Consider the following 20,709-nt stretch of genomic DNA (forward strand, 5'->3'; position numbering starts at 1 on the left):
CCTCCCCTAGACCTTCTCCAGACCACCCCAACCTCCTCCAGACCATCTCCAACCTTCTCTAGACCTTCTCCAGACCTCCCCAACCTTGCTTAGACCTTCTCCAGACCTCCTCAACCTCCCCTAGACCTTCTCCAGATCACCCCAACCTTGCTTAGACCTTCTCCAGACCACACCAACCTCCCCTAGACCTTCTTTAGACCACCCCAACCTCCTCCAGACCACCCCAACCTCCTCCAGACCATCTCCAACCTTCCCTAGACCTTCTTCGGACCACCCCAACCTCCCCATGACCACCCCAACCTCCCCTAGACCTTCTCCAGACCACCCCAACCTCCCCTAGACCTTCTTTAGACCACCCCAACCTCCTCCAGACCACCCCAACCTCCTCCAGACCATCTCCAACCTTCCCTAGACCTTCTTCGGACCACCCAAACCTCCCCATGACCACCCCAACCTCCTCTAGACCTTCTCCAGACCATCTCCAACCTCCTCTAGATCTTCTTCAAACCACCCCAACCTCCTCCAGACCACCCCAACCTTCTCTAGACCATCTCCAACCTCTTCTAGACCTTCTCCAGACCACCCCAACCTCCTCCAGACCATCTCCAACCTCCTCTAGACCTTCTCTAGACCACCCCAACCTCCCCTAGATCTCCTCCAGACCACCCCAACCTCCTCCAGACCATCTCCAACCTCTTCTAGACCCTCTCTAGACCACCCCAACCTTCCTTAGATCTCCTTTAGACCACCCCAACCTTCTTCAGACCTTCTCCAGACCACCCCAACCTTCTCTAGACCTTCTTCAGACCACCCCAACCTCCTCCAGACCACCCCAACCTTCTCTAGACCTTCTTTAGACCACCCCAACCTCCCCTAGACCTTCTCCAGACCACCCCAACCTCCTCCAGACCATCTCCAAACTTCTCTAGACGATCCCAACCTTCTCTAGACCTTCTTTAGACCATCCCAACATCATCTAGACCATCTCCAACCTTCTTTAGACCTTCTTTAGACCACCCCAACCTTCTTCAGACCTTCTCCAGACCACCCCAACCTCCTCTAGACCTTCTCCAGACCACCCCAACCTCCTCCAGACCACCCCAACCTTCTCCAGACCACCCCAACCTCCTCTAGACCTTCTCCAGACCACCCCAACCCCCTCCAGACCCCCCACCCGCCCCGCTCCCACCTTGCAGGTTCTTGTTCTCCCTCTTGAAGGTCTCCAGGTGCTCCAGCGCCTCCTCGTGGGCGTTCCTCAGCCTGAGGAGCTCCGTGCTGAGGGCCCGGGCCTCCTTCTGCGCCGCCTCCACCTCCGCCTGCGCCTCCTCCCACTTCTGCTTCCACTCGGCCACCACCTGGGGCCAGGCTGGTGTCACCCCGTGTCCCCCCGTGTCCCCCCCACCCCCCCGCCCGCACCCACCTTGTCGAAGCTCCTCTGCCTCCTGTCCAGGGCGGCGGCGGCGGCCTGGGACCTCTCCAGCTCGGCCGCCAGGTCCTCGATGTCGCCCTGCAGCCGGTGCTTGGTCTTCTCCAGGGAGGAGCCCTTGGCGTTGGCGGCCTCCACGGCCTCCTCGGCCTCCTGCAGCCGCTGCGCCAGCTTCTTCCTGCCCCACGGAGGGGGACACGGGTGACCACCGGCCCCAGGAGCTCCACCGCCGTTGGGCGGCCCCCAGAGGGACCCTTCGGCTCAACTCGAGTCAACTCAACCAGCTGGAAGCTCTTCAACTCAAGTCAACTCAACCCAACCATCTGGAGACTCTTCAACTCAACCAACTGGAGACTCTTCAACTCAACTCAACCAGCTGGAGACTCTTCAACTCAACTCAACCCAACCCAACCAGCTGGAGACTCTTCAGCCCAACCCAAGTCAACTCAATCAGCTGGAGACTCTTCAACCCAACTCAAGCCAACGCAACAGACTGGAGACTCTTCAACTCAACCCAACCCAACCAGCTGGAGACTCTTCAACCCAACCCCAGTCAACCCAACCAGCTGGAGACTCTTCAACTCAACCCAAGTCAACGCAACAGACTGGAGACCCTTCAACTCAACTCAACCCAACCCAACCAGCTGGAGACTCTTCAACTCCATCAACTGGAGACTCTTCAACTCAGTTGAGCCCAACCAGCTGGAGACTCTTCAACTCAACTCAACCAGCTGGAGATTCTTCAACCCAATCAACTGGAGATTCTTCAACCCAAGTCAATGTGACAGACTGGAGACCCTTCAACTCAACTCAACCCATCCCAACCAACTGGAGACTCTTCAACCCAACCCAAGTCAACGCAAGAGACTGGAGACCAGTCAACTCAACCCAACCCAACCAGCTGGAGACTCTTCAACTCAACCAGCTGGAGACTCTTCAACCCAACCAACTGGAGACTCTAGGGTTCTCAACGGAGGTTCCAGGCCCTCAACAGAGGTTCTAGGCCCCCAATGGAGGTTCTAGGCCCTCAAACCGGGCTCTAGATCTACCCAGCGTGACAAGGCCCAACGTCCTGGCTGGTGGCCATTTGAGGTGGCCACCGGCCACCCCCGAGCAGCTCCCACCCCCTCCGGGAGCCCCTCGGCGCCCGCGGTGGGGCCGACTCACTTGGCCTCCTCCAGCTCCTCGGTGCGCTGGATGGCGTCCGTCTCGTACTTGGTCCTCCACTGGGCCACCTCGGCGTTGGCCTTGGAGAGCGACCGCTGGAGCTCGCCCTTGGCCTCCGCCTCCTCCTCGTGCTGCTCCCGCAGGAGGTCGCAGTCGTGCCGGGCCGACTGGAGCGCGTGGGCCAGCGCGCTCTTGGCCTGGGGACAAGGTGGGACCATGGGTCAACTGGGGCCCCCTTGGGGTGCTCCAGGTCACTAAGAGCTGGTCTGCGTCACCCCAACCCAACCAGACCTTCTGTAGACCCTCACCCGACCTCCTCCAGACCACCCCAACCTCCTCCAACCTCCTTTAGACCACCCCAACCTCATCCAGACCATCTCCAACCTTCCTTAGACCTTCTTTAGACCACCCCAACCTTCCTTAGACCTTCTCCAGACCACCCCAACCTTCCTTAGACCTTCTCCAGACCACCCCAACCTCCTCTAGACCTTCTTCAGACCACCCCAACCTTCCTTAGACCTTCTCTAGACCACCCCAACCTTCCCTAGACCTTCTTTAGACCACCCCAACATCATCTAGACCATCTCCAACCTTCTTTAGACCTTCTTTAGACCACCCCAACCTTCTTCGGGTCTCCTCCAGACCACCCCAACCTCCTCTAGATGTTCTTCAGACCACCCCAACCTCCTCCAGACCATCTCCAACCTTCCTTAGACCTCCTTTAGACCACCTCAACCTCCTCTAGATCTTCTCCAGACCACCCCAACCTTCTCTAGACCTTCTTCAGACCACCCCAACCTCCTCTAGATGTTCTTCAGACCACCCCAACCTCCTCCAGACCATCTCCAACCTTCCTTAGACCTCCTTTAGACCACCTCAGCCTCCTCTAGATCTTCTCCAGACCACCCCAACCTTCTCTAGACCTTCTTCAGACCACCCCAACCTCCTCCCGCCCATCTCCAACCTCCCCTAGACCTCCTTTAGACCACCCCAACCCTCACCCTTGACCTTGGGAGGTGGGGAGAAGTCCCCCCACCCACCTCCCCACCTCATCCCTACCTTGGTCTCCTCCTCCAGCTGCCTCTTGAGGTCCTCCAGCTGCTGGGTGGAGGTGACCTTCCCTCGCGTCAGCTGGTTGACGAAGGCCTCCTTCTCCTCCAGCTGCCTGGAGAGCTCACCTGGGGCGGGGGGAAGGTGGACAACCATTGGCTGGAGACCCCCCCCAAGGCCACCCAAGGGGGGAAGGTGGACAACCATTGGCTGGAGACCCCCCCAAGGCCCCCTCACCGTTCTCCGTCAGGAGCTTGGCCCGTTGGGTGCTGAGCTCATTGACGGCGCGTTGGGCCTCCTCGGCCTTGGCGCGGTGCTCGCTCATCTGGTCCTCGACGGCGCGGCAGGTCTTCTCCAGGGTGGCCTGGAGACGGGGAGAAGGTGACAGGGGACAGCGCGGTGGCGCCCCTCGGTGGTCGGACACCCCGCTCCCACCTTGGCCTTGAGCAGCTGCTCCACGCTGGCCCCCAGGTCGTCCAGCTCCACCTTGAGGTCGCTCTTCTCCTTCTCCAGCCTCTGCCGGGCGCGCTGGAGGGCGTCCACCTGCTCGGCCAGCTCGGCGGCCCCCTCGGCGCCCCTCCGGCGCAGCGCGGCCGCGGTGGCCTCGTGCCGCAGCGTGGCCTCCTCCAGCTCCCGCCGCAGCCGCAGCAGCTCCGCCTCCCGCCGCTTGTTGAGCTCCAGCTGGGCCGTGGTGGCCCCGCCGGCCTCCTCCAGCCGCTCGCCCAGCTCCTCCAGCTCCCGCGCCAGGTCCCCGCGGACCTTCTCGGCCTTGGCCCGGCCCGCGCGCTCCGCCTCCAGCTCCTCCGCCACCTCCTCCAGCCGCGCCTGCGGGGGACATGCGGGGTTGGCTCCGCCCGGCGCGTCCACACGGTGCCACCCAACAGCTGGAGAATCTTCAACTCAACCCAACCGGCTGGAGACTCTTCAACTCAATTCAACTGGAAACTCTTCAACTCAACTCAAGTCCACACAACCAGCTGGAGACTCTTCAACTCAAGTCAACTCAACAGACTGGAGACCCTTCAACTCAACCCAACCCAACTCAACCGGCTGGAGACTCTTCAACTCGATCAACTGGAGACTCTTCAACTCAACTCCAGTCCACACAACCAGCTGGAGACTCTTCAACTCAACTCAAATCCACACAACCAGCTGGAGACTCTTCAACTCAAGTCAACTCAACAGACTGGAGACCCTTCAACTCAACCCAACCCAACTCAACCGGCTGGAGACTCTTCAACTCGATCAACTGGAGACTCTTCAACTCAACTCAAGTCCGCCCAACCAGCTGGAGACTCTTCAACTCAAGTCAACTCAACAGACTGCAGAACCTTCAACTCAACCTAACCCAACTCAACCAACTGGAGACTCTTCAACTCAATTCAACTCAACCGACTGGAGACTCTTCAACTCAATTCAACTCAACAGACTGGAGACTCTTCAACTCAACCCAACCCAACCAGCTGGAGACTCTTCAACTTGATCAACTGGAGACTCTTCAACTCAACTCAAGTCCGCCCAACCAGCTGGAAGCTCTTCAACTCAAGTCAACTCAACAGACTGGAGACCCTTCAACTCAACCAGCTGGAGACTCTTCAACTCAACTCAACCGACTGGAGACTCTTCGACTCCACCCAACCAGCTGGAGACTCTTCAACTCAACTCAACCAGCTGAAGATTCTTCAACTCAAGTCAACTCAACAGACTGGAGACCCTTCAACTCAACCCAACCCAACACAACGAGCTGGAGACTCTTCAACTCAACCAACTGGAGACTCTTCAACTCAACTCAACCCAACCCAACCAGCTGGAGACTCTTCAACTCAACCCAACCAGCTGGAGACTCTTCAACCTGATCAACTGGAGACTCTTCAACTCAACTCAACCAGCTGGAGACTCTTCAACTCAACCCAACCCAACACAAAGAGCAGAAGACTCTTCAACCCAACCGAATCCAAGCAACTGGAGACTCTTCAACCCAACCCAAGTCAATGCAACAGACTGGAGACCCTTCAACTCAACCCAACCCAACCCAACCAGCTGGAGACTCTTCACCCCACCCCAGCTCCTCCCCCCGGCTGGCCCCGCCCCCAGCCGGACCCCGCCTCACCTGAAGCTCTTTGAGCTTCTTCTGGAGCTGGGCCGCCACCGCCTGCTCGTCCTCGACCTTGGCGTTGAGCGCGTTGAGCTCAAAGTCCTTCCTGGGGTGGGGTGGGGAGGAGAAACGCCGTCCCACCACGCTCGTGGGTCCTCGGGGGAGAGCGGCATTGTGGGTAGAGAGGGGGGAGGTGGGCGGGGCCCTACTTCTTCAGCCTCTCGTCCAGTTGCTGCTTGTCGTTCTCCAGGTCCATGATGTTCTCCTGGGCCAGCTTCAGGTCCCCTTCCAGCTTCCTCTTGGCCCGTTCCAGGTCCATGCGGACCTTCTTCTCCTGCTCCAGCGAGCTCTCCAGCTGTGGGCGGGGCCAGAGACCCGTCAGCCCCGCCCCCAATGCCACCCCCCTGGTGGGACCTTCACCCCTCAAGGGACCAGGACTCACGTCGTCCACTTGCTGCTCCAGCTTGACTTTGGCCTTGGCCAAGGTGTTGACCTTGTCCTCCTCGGCCTGCAGGTCGTCCAGCGCCTGCTGGTGGGCCTCCTGCAGGGCCTTCTTCTCCTTGCTGAGCTTGGCCATGCTCTCGTCCAGCCCGGCCATCTCCTCCGTCAGGTTCTTGACCTGAAGGGGGAGAAGCAGCAGGGCTCCAGCTTGGGGGTCCTCAACCCAACCCAACCCAACCATCTTGGGCCTCCCCAACCCAACCCAACCATCTTTGGTCTCCTCAGCTCAAGCCAACCAGCCTTGGGTCTTCTCAACCCAACCCAACCATCTTGGGGCTCCTCAACCCAACCCAACCCAACTGTCTTGGGTCTTCTCAGCTCAATCCAACCAGCCTTGAGTCTTCTCAACCCAACCATCTTGGAGCTCCTCAACTCAACCCAACCATCTTGGCTCTTCTCAACCCAACCCAACCCAACTCAACCCAACCCAACTCTCTTGGGTCTTCTCAGCTCAATCCAACCAGCCTTGAAGCTCCTCAACCCAACCATCTTGGGCCTCCTCAACCCAACCCAACAAGCCTTGGGTCTTCTCAACTCAACCCGACCAGCCTTGGGGCTCCTCAACCCAACCATATTGGGCCTCCTCAACCCAACCCAACCATGTTGGGTCTTCTCAACCCAACCCAACCAGCCTTGGTCTTCTCAACCCAACCGTGTTGGGTCTTCTCAACTCAACCCAACAAGCCTTGGGGCTCCTCAACCCAACCCAATCATCTTGGGGCTCCTCAACCCAACCCAATCATCTTGAGGCTCCTCAACCCAATCCAACCCAACCATGTTGGGGCTTCTCAACCCAACCCAACCATCTTGGGCCTCCTCAACCCAACCATCTTGGCTCTTCTCAACCCAACCTGGCCACGTTGCCTTGAGCCTCCTCAGCTGGAGGCCGAGGCCTCTCCCCGCCCTCACCTTGTTCTCGGTGGCGTGTTTCTCCTTCTCCACCTTGGCCAGGGACAGCTCCAGGTTGTCGATGTCCTTCTTGAGCTCCGAGCACTCGTCCTCCAGCTTCCTCTTCTTGGCCGTCAGCTCGGCGCCCGTCTCCTCCTCTTCCTCCAGCCGCTCCGTCAGCTCCTTCACCTTGGCCTCCAGCTGCAGCTTGGTCTTGATCAGCTGCTCGCAGCGCTCCTCGGCGTCGGCCAGGTTGTCCTGCTCCTGCGGTGGGGGGCGGTGGGTGAGGTGGGGTGGTGGGTGGGTGGTGGTCGCCCACCTGGACGTGGGGCGACGGCACTCACGGCCTGCACTTGGAGCTGGAGGTCGTTCTTCTCCTGCAGCATGGACACCATCTTCTCCTCCAGCTCCTTCCGCCGCGCCTCCGACTTCTCCAGGGCCTCCTTCAGCCGCCCAAACTCCTCCTTCATGGTCTGCAGGAGGCACGAAGGTCCTCCATGAGTCCTCCTCCATGGCCCCACCCACCCTTGGCCCTGTCCTCTCCGGCCCCGCCCACCTGCATCTCCTTCTCCGTCGCGGCGCTCTTCAGCAAGGGCTTGATCTTGAAGAAGAGCTTCATCCACGGCCAGTTCTTGACCCCCATGAAGGCCCGGACGTTCCACTGGATCACCAGGAGCGAGTCCCTGCGGTGGGGCACAGGAGAACCTTCAGCTCAACCCAACCCATCAACTGGAGACCCTTCAACTCAACCAGCTGGAGACTCTTCAACTCAACTCAACCAGCTGGAGACCCTTCAACTCAACTCATCTAGATGGAGACTCTTCAACTCAACCCAACCCAACCAGCTGGAGACCCTTCAACTCAACCCAACCAGCTGGAGACCCTTCAACCCAACCAACTGGAGACCCTTCAACCCAACTCAACCAGCTGGAGACTCTTCAACTCAACTCAACTCAACCCAACCAGCTGGAGACTCTTCAACTCAACTCAACTCAACCCAACCAGCTGGAGACTCTTCAACTCAACCAGCTGGAGACCCTTCAACCCAACTCAACCCAACTCAACCAGCTGGGGACTCTTCAACTCAACCAGCTGGAGACTCTTCAACTCAACCCAACCCAACCCAACCTGCTGGAGACTCTTCAACCCAACCCAACCAGCTGGAGACCCTTCAACTCAACTCTTCTAGATGGAGACTCTTCAACTCAACTCAATCAGCTGGAGACTCTTCAGCTCAACCAGCTGGAGACTCTTCAACTCAACTCAACCAACTGGAGACTCTTCAACTCAACTCAACTCAACTCAACCAGCTGGAGACCCTTCAACCCAACTCAACCAGCTGGAGACTCTTCGACTCAACTCAACCCAACCAGCTGGAGACTTTTCAACCCAACCAGCTGGAGACCCTTCAACTCAACTCAGCCCAATCAGCTGGAGACTCTTCAACTCAACCAGCTGGAGACTCTTCAACCCAACCAGCTGGAGACCCTTCAACCCAACCCAACCAGCTGGAGAGTCTTCAACTCAACCCAACCCAGCACAAAGAGCAGAAGACTCTTGGACTGAATCCAACCAATTGGGGACTCTTCAACCCAACCCATCTCCTTCAACTCAACCAGAGTGTCTCCACCCCAATGCAGACCCCACCACCACCTCCTCCACCTACCAGTGCTCCAGGATCTTCTGGAACTCCTGGCGGGAGAGGAACCCGCGGCCTTGGGCCTGCAGGCGGGTGATGATGCGAGCGAGGCGCTCGTCCCGCAGCTCCTCCAGCTGCCCCAGGAGCCCGGCCTTGAAGAAGACCTTGGAGGAGAGAGGAAGGTTGGGGGTGGGGGTGGATGGAGGGAGGCTGGTGGACACGGTGGTGGTGGGACCGTGGGGTCCACTTGACCTCGTGGGTGGTGGGACCACGGGGTCCAGGTGACCTGGTGGGTGGTGGGACCATGGGGTCCATGTGATCTCGTGGGTGGTGGGACCCAAGACCACGTGACCTTGTGGCTGGTGGGACCACGGGGTCCATGTGACCTGGTGGATGGTGGGACCACGGGGTCCATGTGACCTTGTGGGTGGTGGGACCACGGGGTCCATGTGACCTCATGGATGGTGGGACCCAACCCCATGTGACCTTGTGGGTGGTGGGACCACAGGGTCCATGTGATCTCGTGGGTGGTGGGACCCAAGACCACGTGACCTTGTGGATGGTGGGACCACAGGGTCCATATGATCTTGTGGGTGGTGGGACCCAAGACCATGTGACCTCATGGGTGGTGGGACCACAGGGTCCACGTGACCTGGTGGGTGGTGGGACCCCAGCCCACATGACCTTGTGGATGGTGGGCCACAGGGTCCATGTGACCTGGTGGCTGGTGGGACCATGGGGTCCACGTGACCACGTGGCTGGTGGGCCCCCATCCCACGTGCCCCCACCTTGGTGTGCCCGAACTTGTACTGGTTGTGGTCGATGTCGAGGGAGCCCAGGAGCTTCTCGGCGCCTTTGCGGCTGTCGATGAACTGCCCCTCGGGGATGGCCGCGGGGTTCAGGATGCGGTACCTGGCGGCAGGAGAAGACGGGACACCCCGAGATGAGGCCCCCGGCGGGGTTGTCCACCCCCCACCACCCCCCCCACCACCTTGGCCACGCCCTACCGCTGGCGGAAGTCCCCGTAGAGGACGCGGTTGGGGAAGCCCTTGCGGCAGATGCGGATGCCCTCCAGGACCCCGTTGCAGCGGAGCTGGTGCATCACCAGCGCGTTGTTCATCACACCTGGGGGGCCGTCGTGATTGGTGGGTCGAGGTCCAATCACCACCGGGGGGCGCCTGGCTTTGGTCCCGCCCCCCCTCGGCGATTGGCTCACCGGGAGACTTGGTCTCGTTGGGGATGATGCAGCGGACGAAGTGGGGGTGGGTGGAGCGCAGGTTGGTCATCAGCTTGTTGAGGTTCTCCTGGGGGGTGGAGGAGGGGATGAAGACCCCCAACTTGCCCCACCACGCGGCCTAGGCCACCTTGTCCACCCCGGTGGCCACCGCCGGCCCTCAGCGCCTCACCCGGTGCACGGCGGAGACCGTCTGGAAGGAGGAACCTTTCTTCTTGGCTCCCTTCCCCTTCTCCATGGCTGGTGGGGCAGAAGGGTGGGACAGGTGAAGGCGAGGACAACCTCGGGGGGCCCACGGGGAAAGGGTTGGGGCGCCCCTTACGCGCGTCAGCCCCGGCGTAGTTGGCGAAGAGGTTGGCCAAGAGCTTGAGGGCCGACTTCTGGTAGAGCCCCACCACGGTCTCGTTGAGGGGGTCCTTGTTCTTCTGCAGCCACCCCAGGATGTTGTAGTCCACCGTGCCAGCGTAGTGGACCACGGCGAAGTGGGCCTCGGGCCTGCCCTTGACGTTGCGGGGCTTGGCGAAGTTGGCCGACTTGCCCAGGTGGTTGTCGAAGAGTTTGGCCTTGAAGGTCATGTCCGTGGCCTTGGGGAACATGCACTCCTCCTCCAGGATGGACATGATGCCCATGGGCTGCCCAGGAGAAGGCCTCGTTGGCCGCGGTGGCCACCTACGGGTGGATGGTTCTCCAGGAGGCCGCGGGGGGGCGGTACCTTCTCGATGAGGTCGATGCAGGCCTGGAGGTCCATGCCGAAGTCGATGAACTCCCACTCGATGCCCTCCTTCTTGTACTCCTCCTGCTCCAGCACGAACATGTGGTGGTTGAAGAACTGCTGCAGCTTCTCGTTGGTGAAGTTGATGCAGAGCTGCTCGAAGCTGTTGAACTGGGGAGGGGGCGGCCAAGGGGGTCAGCGGGGGCAACTGGACACCCAAGGGGGGCAACGGGGTCAACTGGACACCCAATGGGGTCAATGGGACGCCCAATGGGATCAACAGGGTCAACTCAAGACCCAACGGGCTCAACTCAACACCCAATGGGGTCAACAGAACGTCCAATGGGGTCAACGGGGTCAACTGGAGACCCAGTGGGGTCAACGGGATGCCCAATGGGGTCAACGGGGTCAACTGGACACCCAATGGGGTCAACGGGGTCAACTGGACACTCAGTGGGGTCAACGGGACGCACAATGGGGTCAACGGGGTCAACTGGGCACCCAGTGGGGTCAACTGGACACCCAGTGGGGTCAACTGAAGACCCAATGGGGTCAACGGGACACCCAATGGGGTCAACAGGGTCAACTCAAGACCCAACAGGGTCAAACAAACACTCAATGGGTCAACTGGACACCCAATGGGGTCAACTCAACACTCAACGGGGTCAACTGGACACCCAATGGTGTCAACTGGAGACCCAACAGTCTCAACTCAACAGCCAGTGGGGTCAAGACAACACCCAATGAGGTCAAGACAACACCCAAGGGGGTCAACTCAAGACCCAACGGGGTCAACCCAAGACCCAACAGGGTCAACTCAAGACCCAACGGGGTCAACTCAAGCCCCAATGGGATCATCAGGGTCAACAAAACACCCAACAGGGTCAACTGACCACCCAATGCCGTCAGCTCAAGACCCAATGAGGTCAACTGAAGACCCAATGGGGTCAACTGAAGACCCAGTGGGGTCAACTCAAGACCCAAGGGGGTCAACAGGGTCAACCAAACACCCAATGGGGTCAACTCAACACCCAAGGGGGTCAACTGAAGACCCAACGGGGCCAACTCAAGACCCAACAGGGCCAACAGGGTCAACTGAAGACCCAACGGGGTCAACTCAACACCCAAGGGGGTCAACTGAAGACCCAACGGGGCCAACTCAAGACCCAACAGGGCCAACAGGGTCAACTGAAGACCCAACAGGGTCAACCAAACACCCAACGGGGTCAACAGGGTCAACTCAAGACCCAACGGGGTCAACTCAACACCCAATGGGGTCAACCCAAGACCCAACGGTCTCAACCGACGCCCCGAGGGCCTCCAGGGGCCCAGGCCACCCCCCCATGGGGGCCCTCACGTCGAAGATCTCGAAGCCGGCGATGTCCAGCACGCCGATGAAGTGCTGCCGCGGCTGCTTGGTCTCCAGGGAGTTGTTGATCCTCGTCACCATCCAGTTGAACATCTTCTCGTAGACGGCTTTGGCCAAGGCCCCCACGGCGTAGGTCACCTGGGGGACGTCACCACGGCTCGGCGTCCTCCTCGGAGGAGGTGGAGGTCTTTGTGGGGGGGGGTGGGCTGCGCCCTCCTCACCTGCTGGACGTTCTGCCCCCGGGTGACGTACTCGTTGCCCACCTTGACCCGGGGGTGGCACAAGCCCTTGAGGAGGTCGGCCGAGTTCAAGCCCATGAGGTAGGCCGCCTTGTCCGCCTCTGAGGACACAACGGCGGGGGTTGGACCTCCAGGAGGTCCCACCGAGCAGGAGGTCCCACCAACCAGGAGATCCCACCACCAGGAGGTCCCATCAACCAGGAGGTCCCACCAACCAGAAGGTCCCACCGAGCAGGAGGTCCCACTGAGCAGGAGGTCCCACCAAGCAGGAGGTGGGGATGGAGGAGGAGATGGAGACACCAAGAGGTGGAGATGGAGGAGATGGAGACACCAAGAGGTGGAGATGGAGGAGATGGAGATGGAGGAGATGGTCCCACCAACCAGGAGGTCCCACCGAGCAGGAGGTCCCACCACCCAGGAGGTCCCACCGAGCAGGAGGTGGGGATGGAGGAGGAGATGGAGACACCAAGAGATGGAGATGGAGGAGATGGAGGAGGAGATGGTCCCACCAAGCAGGAGGTCCCTCCAAGCAGGAGGTGGAGATGGAGGAGGAGATGGAGACACCAAGAGATGGAGATGGAGGAGATGGAGGAGGAGATGGTCCCACCAAGCAGGAGGTCCCACCAAGCAGGAGGTCCCACCACCAAGAGGTGGAGATGGAGGAGATGGAGATGGAGGAGATGGAGACACCAAGAGATGGAGATGGAGGAGATGGAGGAGGAGATGGTCCCACCCCCCAGGAGGTCCCACCCCACCTCAGACCCCACCCCCTTGACCATGGTGGGACCTTCGGTCCCGTCGGGCTCCGCCTGCTCCTCCCGTTGCTTCTGCTTGAACTTCATGTTGCCCAAGTGCATGATGGCGCCCGTCAGCTTGTAGACGGAGGTCTTCTCCTCCTGGGTGAAGCCCAGGACGTCGAAAGCGCTCTGTGGAGGTGGAAACCATGGGGTGAGGTCTTCTCCAAGCATCTCCCACCCATCGTGGTGGCCCCCCGTCTCACGTCGGTGGCCAGCAGCTCCTCGCCGTCGTCGATGGAGGGCACCGTGGTCTCCCCTTGGGAGATGAAGGCGTAGTCGTAGGGGTTGGTGGTCACCAGCATGACGTCTGCCAGGAGAAGGTGGGGTCAGGAGGTCCATGGGTGGGGTCAGAGGTCCATGGGTGGGGTCAGGGGGTCCATGGGTGGGGTCAGAGGTCCATGGGTGGGGTCAGAGGTCCATGGGTGGGGCCTCACCCAGCAGCTCCGGCTTCTTGTTGGAGAGGATCTGGTAGTAGATGTGGTAGTTCCGCTCGGCCTTGAGCTGGAAGATGACGCGGGACTTCTCCAGGAGGTCTGGGGTGGGGAGAGGAGGAGGTGGAGGAGGTGGTGGGACCAGGAGGGGGAGATGGAGGAGATGGAGGGACCAAGAGATGGAGATGGAGGAGATGGAGACACCAAGAGGAGGAGATGGAGGAGGAGATGAAGGAGATGGAGGGACCAGGAGGAGGAGATGGAGGGACCAGGAGGTGGAGATGGAGGAGATGGAAACACCAAGAGTTGGAGATGGAGACACCAAGAGTTGGAGATGGAGGAGATGGAGACACCAAGAGGTGGAGATGGAGGAGAAGATGGAGGAGGAGATGAAGGGACCAAGAGATGGAGATGGAGGAGATGGAGACACCAAGAGGTGGAGATGGAGACACCAAGAGTTGGAGATGGAGGAGGAGATGAAGGAGATGAAGGGACCAAGAGGTGGAGATGGATGAGGAGATGGAGACACCAAGAGGTGGAGATGGAGGAGAACATGGATGAAGAGGTGGATGGACACGAGGAGATGGAGGAGGAGATGGAGGAGGTGGAGGGACCAAGAGGTGGAGATGGAGGAGAACATGGATGAAGAGGTGGATGGAGACACAAGGAGATGAAGACACCAAGAGATGGAGATGGAGAAGATGGAGGAGGAGATGGAGACACCAAGAGGAGGAGATGGAGGAGGAGATGAGAAGATGGAGGAGAACATGGATGAAGAGGTGGATGGAGACACGAGGAGATGGAGGAGGAGGTGGAGACACCAAGAGGAGGAGATGGAGGAGATGGAGACACCAAGAGATGGAGATGGTGGAGATGGAGGAGGAGATGGAGAAGAAGATGGAGACACCAAGAGGTGGAGATGGACAAGATGGAAATACCAGGAGATGGAGTTGGAGGAGATGGAGGGACCAAGAGATGGAGATGGAGGAGAAGATGGGTGGTGGGATGAGAAGATGGAGGAGAACATGGATGAAGAGGTGGATGGAGACACGAGGAGATGGAGGAGGAGCTGGAGACACCAAGAGGAGGAGATGGAGAGATGGTGGTGGGACAAGGAGGTGGGTGGAGCCCTGAGGAGGTGGGCGGGGCCATGAGGAGGTGGGCGGAGCCACGGGGAGGTGGGCGGAGCCATGAGGTGGTGGGACACGCCCCCACCCATGTCCCACTCACAGGTCTCGATGTCGGCCGACGCCAACTTCCCGGTGGCCCCGAAGTGGATCCGGATGAACTTGCCCTATGGGAGGGCGGCGCTGGGTAAGCCCCGCCCCCAGGCTGCCACCCCATTGGCCCAGCCCCCCCCAAGCCCCGCCCCCCACTCACGAAGCGGGAGGAGTTGTCGTTGCGCAGGGTCTTGGCGTTGCCGAAGGCCTCGAGGGCGGGGTTGGCCTGGATGACCTGGTCCTCCAGGGTGCCCTGGGTGGGCGGGGCCAGGGGTGGGCGGGGCCAGCGGGGATTGGGTGGGGGTGGGTAGGCGTGGCCATCAAGTGGTTGGGTGGTTGGTTGGGGTCATGGTTGGGTGGTTGGTCATGGGGGGCGTGGTTGGGTCATGGGGGGCGTGGTTGGGTTGGGTTGGGTGTGGTTGGTCATTGGGGGCGTGGTTGGGTGGGCGGGGCCATCACGGTGATTGGGTGGTTGGGTGGGGGCGTGGTTGGGTCATGGGGGGCGTGGTTGGTCCAATGGGGGTGTGGTTGGGTCATGGGGGGCGTGGTTGGGTCATGGTTGGGTCATGGTTGGGTGGTTGAGGTTGTGGTTGGTTGGGGGCCTGGTGGGGTGGGCGTGGCATCGCTGGCCCCGCCCCCCCGGCCCCGCCCCTCACCTTGCCCGGCCCCGCCTCCTTGCGGCCGCGGTCGCCGATGGCGGCGATGACGGCGAAGTACTGGATGACCCTCTTGGTGTTCACCGTCTTGCCCGCCCCCGACTCGCCGCTGGCCAATCAGAGTGAGGCTTTGGGGGGGGTCAGGGGGCGGGGCTATGGAGCTGGGGGCGGGGCTTCGTGGGGGGCGGGGCCTAGATGGTGGATCTCCAAGGGGACGTTGAGGTGGTGGAGAAGGAGGTTGATGATGGTGGACCCATGGGTGGGGAGGGGCTTATGGAGTGGGTGGGGCTTGGGTGGGCGGGGCTTATGGTGGGAGGGGCTTGTGGTGGGCGGGGCTACTGGTGGGCGGGGCTTATGGTGGGCGGGGCTTAGACTATGGATCTCCAAGGAGGCATCAAGGTGGTGGAGGAGAAGGTTGTCCATGGTGATGGACCCATGGGTGGGGTGGGGCTTATGGAGTGGGTGGGGCTTTGGGTGGGCGTGGCTTATGGGTGGGCGGGGCTTGTGGTGGGCGGGTCTTGTGGTGGGCGGGGCCTAGATGATGGATCTCCAAGGAGCCACCAAGGTGATGGAGGTTGTCCATGGTGGTGGACCCATGGGTGGAGCTATGGAGTGGGTGGGGCTTGTGGTGGGCGTGGCTTATGGGTGGGCGGGGCTTATGGTGGGCGTGGCTTCCCTGTGGGCGGGGCTTAGGCGTGCCGAGCTCACTCACGTGATGAGGATGGATTGGTTCTCGCGGTCTGGTGGGACGAGGAGGACCATGGGTGAGGTTCTGGAGGTCCCACCTGGAAGGTCCCACCCCCCCCAGGTCCCACCTGAAGACCCCCCACCCCCCCCAGGCCCCACCCCACGTGTCCCGCCCCACCCCGCAGGCCCCGCCCCCCACCGGTCAGCATGTTCTGGTAGGCGTTGTCGGCGATGGAGAAGATGTGGGGCGGGGCCTCGCCGCGCTTCTTGCCCCGGTAGGCGGCCACCACCTGGGCGCTGTAGACGGGCAACCACTTGTAGGGGTTGACGGTGACGCAGAAGAGCCCCGAGTAGGTCTGGGGACAACGTGGGGGTCAAGGTCAGGAGGGGCCACCTCACCAAGATGGCCGCCGCACCGGGGACGGGCGGGCCCAGGGGGATGGAGGAGGTTGGAGGTGGCCACAGGGGTCTGGAGAAGGTTCTAGGTGGCCACAAAGGGTCTGGAGAAGGTTGGAGGTGGCCCAAGGGGTCTGGAGAAGGTTCTAGGTGGCCACAAAGGGTCTGGAGAAGGTTGGAGGTGGCCACAAAGGGTCTGGAGAAGGTTCTAGGTGGCCCAAGGGGTCCAGGGATGGGACATCTTGGGTCTGGGTGGCCCCAGGGGTCTGGAGAAGGTTGTAGGTGGCCCAAAGGGTCTGGAGAAGGTTGTAGGTGGCCCAAAGGGTCTGGAGAAGGTTCTAGGTGGCCCAAGGGGTCTGGAGAAGGTTCTAGGTGGCCCCAGGGGCCTGGAGAAGGTTCTAGGTGGCCCAAGGGGCCTGGAGAAGGTTGTAGGTGGCCACAAGGGTCTGGAGAAGGTTGGAGGTGGCCACAAGGGTCTGGAGAAGGTTGTAGGTGGTCCAAGGGGTCAAGGGATGGGACATCTTGGGTCTGGGTGGCCCCAGGGGTCTGGAGAAGGTTCTAGGTGGCCCCAGGAGTCTGGAGATGGGACATCTTGGGTGTAGGTGGCCCAAGGGGTCTGGAGAAGGTTCTAGGTGGCCCAAGTGGTCTGGAGAAGGTTCTAGGTGGTCCAAGGGGTCCAGGGATGGGACATCTTGGGTCTGGGTGGCCCCAGGGGTCTGGAGAAGGTTCTAGGTGGTCCCAGGGGTCTGGAGAAGGTTGGAGGTGGCCCAAGGGGCCTGGAGAAGGTTCTAGGTGGCCCCAGGGGTCTGGAGATGGGACATCTTGGGTGTAGGTGGCCCAAGTAGCCTGGAGAAGGTTCTAGGTGGCCCCAGGGGCCTGGAGCAGGCCCATGGAGGTCCTAGGAGGGATGTGGAGGCCGTGGTGGCCCCAGGGGTCAGGAGAAGGCCCATGGAGGTTCTGGGCGGGTTCTGGAGGCCGTGGTGGCCCCAGGGGTCTGGAGAAGGCCCATGGAGGTCCTAGGAGGGATGTGGAGGCCGTGGTGGCCCCAGGGGTCAGGAGAAGGTTCTAGGTGACCCAAAGGGTCTGGAGAAGGTTGTAGGTGGCCCCAGGGGCCTGGAGCAGGCCCATGGAGGTTCTGGAGGCCATGGTGGCCCCCCAAACTCACGTAGATCATCCAGGCGGCGTAGCGCTGGCGCAGGTTGTGCAGCACGGCGGGCTCGTGCAGGAAGGGCAGCGTGGCCATGTCCTCCATGCGGTCGAACTTGGGCGGGTTCTGCTGCGTCACCTGCTCCTCGGGCACCGTCACCGTCTGCGGGGGGCGGAGAGGTGGGGGGGGGGCGGGTTGTCCCCTCCCGTGGGGTGGGGGGGGCCCTGGGGGGTGGAGAAGGGCTGGGGGGCCCTCCAGGGGTGGAGAAGGTGGGATGGGTTCTAGGTGTGTCTTGGGTTCTCCAGAAGGTGGGATGGCTTCTAGGTGTCTCATGGGTCATGGAGAAGGTCTGGGGGGCCCTCAAGGGGTGGAGAAGGTGGGATGGGTTCTAGGTGCCCCATGGGTTCTCCAGAAGGTGGGATGGGTCCTGGGTGTCCCCTGGGGGCTGGAGAAGGTCTGGGTGTCCCTCAAGGGGTGGAGAAGGTAGTTGGGGGCCTGGGTGTCCCTTGGGTGCTGGAGAAGGTCTGTGTGTCCCTCAAGAGATAGAGAAGGTGGGATGGGTTCTAGGTGCCCCTTGGGTTCTCCAGGAGGTTTGATGGGTTCTAGGTGTCCCCTGGGTCGTGGAGAAGATCTGGGTGTCCCTCAAGGGGTGGAGAAGGTAGTTGGGGGCCTGGGTGTCCCTTGGGTGCTGGAGAAGGTCTGTGTGTCCCTCAAGAGATAGAGAAGGTGGGATGGGTTCTAGGTGCCCCTTGGGTTCTCCAGGAGGTTTGATGGGTTCTAGGTGTCCCCTGGGTCGTGGAGAAGGTCTGGGGGGCCCTCAAGGGGTGGAGAAGGTGGGATGGGTTCTAGGTGTCCCCTGGGTGCTGGAGAAGGTGACCGGGTTCTAGATGTTTCTTAGGTTCTCCAGAAGGTGGGATGGGTTCTGGGTGTCCCTTGGGTGCTGGAGAAGGTGGGATGGGTTCTAGGTGTCCCTTAGGTTCTCCAGGAGGTTTGATGGGTTCTAGGTGCCCCACGGGTGCTGGAGAAGGTGGGACGGGTTCTAGATGTTTCTTAGGTTCTCCAGAAGGTGGGAGGGGTTCTAGGTGCCCCATGGGTTCTCCAGAAGGTGGGATGGGTTCTAGGTGCCCCTTGGGTTCTCCAGAAGGTGGGATGGGTTCTAGGTGTCCCATGGGTTCTCCAGAAGGTGGGAGGGGTTCTAGGTGTCCCCTGGGTGCTGGAGAAGGTGGGACGGGTTCTAGATGTTTCTTAGGTTCTCCAGAAGGTGGGATGGGCTCTAGGTGTCTCTCAAGGGGTAGAGAAGGTGGGATGGGGCCTGGGTGTCCCCTGGGTGCTGGAGAAGGTGGGATGGGTTCTAGGTGTGTCTTGGGTTCTCCAGAAGGTGGGGTGGGTTCTAGGTGTCCCTTAGGTTCTCCAGAAGGTGGGATGGGTTCTAGGTGCCCCATGGGTGCTGGAAAACATGGGATGGGTTCTAGAAGTTTCTTAGGTTCTCCAGAAGGTTTGATGGGTTCTAGGTGCCCCATGGGTTCTCCAGGAGGTTTGATGGGTTCTAGGTGCCCCATGGGTTCTCCAGAAGGTGGGATGGGTTCTAGGTGTCTCTCAAGGGGTAGAGAAGGTGGGATGGGGCCTGGGTGACCTTTGGGTGCTGGAGAAGGTGGGATGGGTTCTAGGTGCCCCATGGGTTCTCCAGAAGGTGGGAGGGGTTCTAGGTGTCGCATGGGTTCTCCAGAAGGTGGGGTGGGTTCTAGGTGTCCCTCAAGGGGTAGAGAAGGTGGTTTGGGGCCTGGGTGTCCCCTGGGTGCTGGAGAAGGTCTGGGTGTCCTTCAAGAGGTGGAGAAGGTGGGAGGGGTTCTAGGTGTGTCTTGGGTTCTCCAGAAGGTGGGATGGGTTCTAGGTGCCCCATGGGTGCTGGAGAACATGGGATGGGTTCTAGAAGTTTTTTAGGTTCTCCAGAAGGTGGGATGGGCTCTAGGTGTCCCCTGGGTTCTCCAGAAGGTGGGATGGGTTCTAGGTGCCCCTTGGGTTCTCCAGGAGGTTTGATGGGTTCTAGGTGCCCCATGGGTTCTCCAGAAGGTGGGATGGGTTCTAGGTGCCCCTTGGGTTCTCCAGGAGGTGGGATGGGTTCTAGGTGCCCCATGGGTTCTCCAGGAGGTTTGATGGGTTCTAGGTGTCCCCTGGGTTCTCCAGAAGGTGGGATGGGTTCTAGGTGTCCCTCAAGGGGTAGAGAAGGTGGGATGGGGCGTGGGTGACCTTTGGGTGCTGGAGAAGGTGGGATGGGTTCTAGGTGCCCCATGGGTTCTCCAGAAGGTTTGATGGGTTCTAGGTGCCCCATGGGTTCTCCAGAAGGTTTGATGGGTTCTAGGTGTCCCCCGGCCCCGCCCACCTGGCCGTGCTCGGTCTGGGCGGTGACGGTGGCCCCCTGGCGCGTGACCACGGTGGCCCGGACGAACTCGTGGGCGGGGTCGGGGACGAAGACGTCCCGGCGGGGGTCGAAGGGGCGGCCCGGGGCGGCCGCGTGCTCGCCCGGGCGCAGGAACGGGGCGGCCGCGCCCAGCTCGGGCAGCTCCACCTCGGGCATGGCGCTGGGGACCAGTTCGGACCAGTTCAGACCAGTTCGGACCAGTTCAGACCAGTTCCGACCAGTAGGCCCAGCCCAAGTCCTTCCTTGGTGGTCCCATCATCTCCAGATCCTCCCCAGTGCTCCCAGTTCCTCCCAGTTCCTCCTGGTTGACCCATCTCCACCCTGAGTCCATCCTTGGTGGTCCCATCATCTCCAGTTCCTCCCAGTTCCTCCCAGTTCCTCCCAGTTCCTCCCAGTTGCCCCATCCCAAGTCCTTCCTTGGTGGTCCCATCATCTCCAGTTCCTCCCCAGTGCTCCCAGTTCCTCCCAGTTCCTCCTGGTTGACCCATCTCCACCCTGAGTCCATCCTTGGTGGTCCCATCATCTCCAGTTCCTCCCAGTTCCTCCCAGTCCCTCCCCAGTTCTTCCCAGTTCCTCCTAGTTCCTCCCAGTTGCCCCATCCCAAGTCCTTCCTTGGTGGTCCCATCATCTCCAGAT

The 20,709-nt window shown here is 60.8% G+C and overlaps 1 protein-coding gene across 1 annotated transcript; it reads right to left on the reverse strand.

Moving 5' to 3' along the window:
• Nucleotides 1-1,189: 1,189 nt before the first annotated feature.
• LOC137677290 (myosin-7-like) lies at nt 1,190-20,229 on the reverse strand (the record flags this gene model as incomplete). The annotated part of the gene is made up of 31 exons (XM_068424583.1): nt 20,035-20,229; nt 17,673-17,816; nt 16,311-16,467; nt 16,137-16,164; nt 15,425-15,533; nt 14,929-15,021; nt 14,779-14,842; nt 13,552-13,650; nt 13,321-13,424; nt 13,108-13,246; nt 12,303-12,421; nt 12,070-12,219; nt 10,713-10,883; nt 10,323-10,632; nt 10,173-10,240; nt 9,983-10,070; nt 9,774-9,891; nt 9,555-9,678; nt 8,794-8,930; nt 7,684-7,810; nt 7,472-7,600; nt 7,149-7,391; nt 6,181-6,357; nt 5,948-6,093; nt 5,754-5,844; nt 4,079-4,468; nt 3,881-4,007; nt 3,653-3,771; nt 2,594-2,790; nt 1,421-1,604; nt 1,190-1,355 (listed from the first exon to the last, which is right to left on the reverse strand). Coding segments are annotated over exons 1-31 (4,513 nt in total), but the record flags the coding sequence as incomplete, so codon positions are not given.
• Between the last annotated feature and the right edge of the window lie 480 nt (nt 20,230-20,709).

The sequence above is a fragment of the Nyctibius grandis genome, unplaced genomic scaffold (genome assembly GCF_013368605.1).
Source record: "Nyctibius grandis isolate bNycGra1 unplaced genomic scaffold, bNycGra1.pri scaffold_126_arrow_ctg1, whole genome shotgun sequence".
Lineage (NCBI taxonomy): Eukaryota > Metazoa > Chordata > Aves > Nyctibiiformes > Nyctibiidae > Nyctibius > Nyctibius grandis.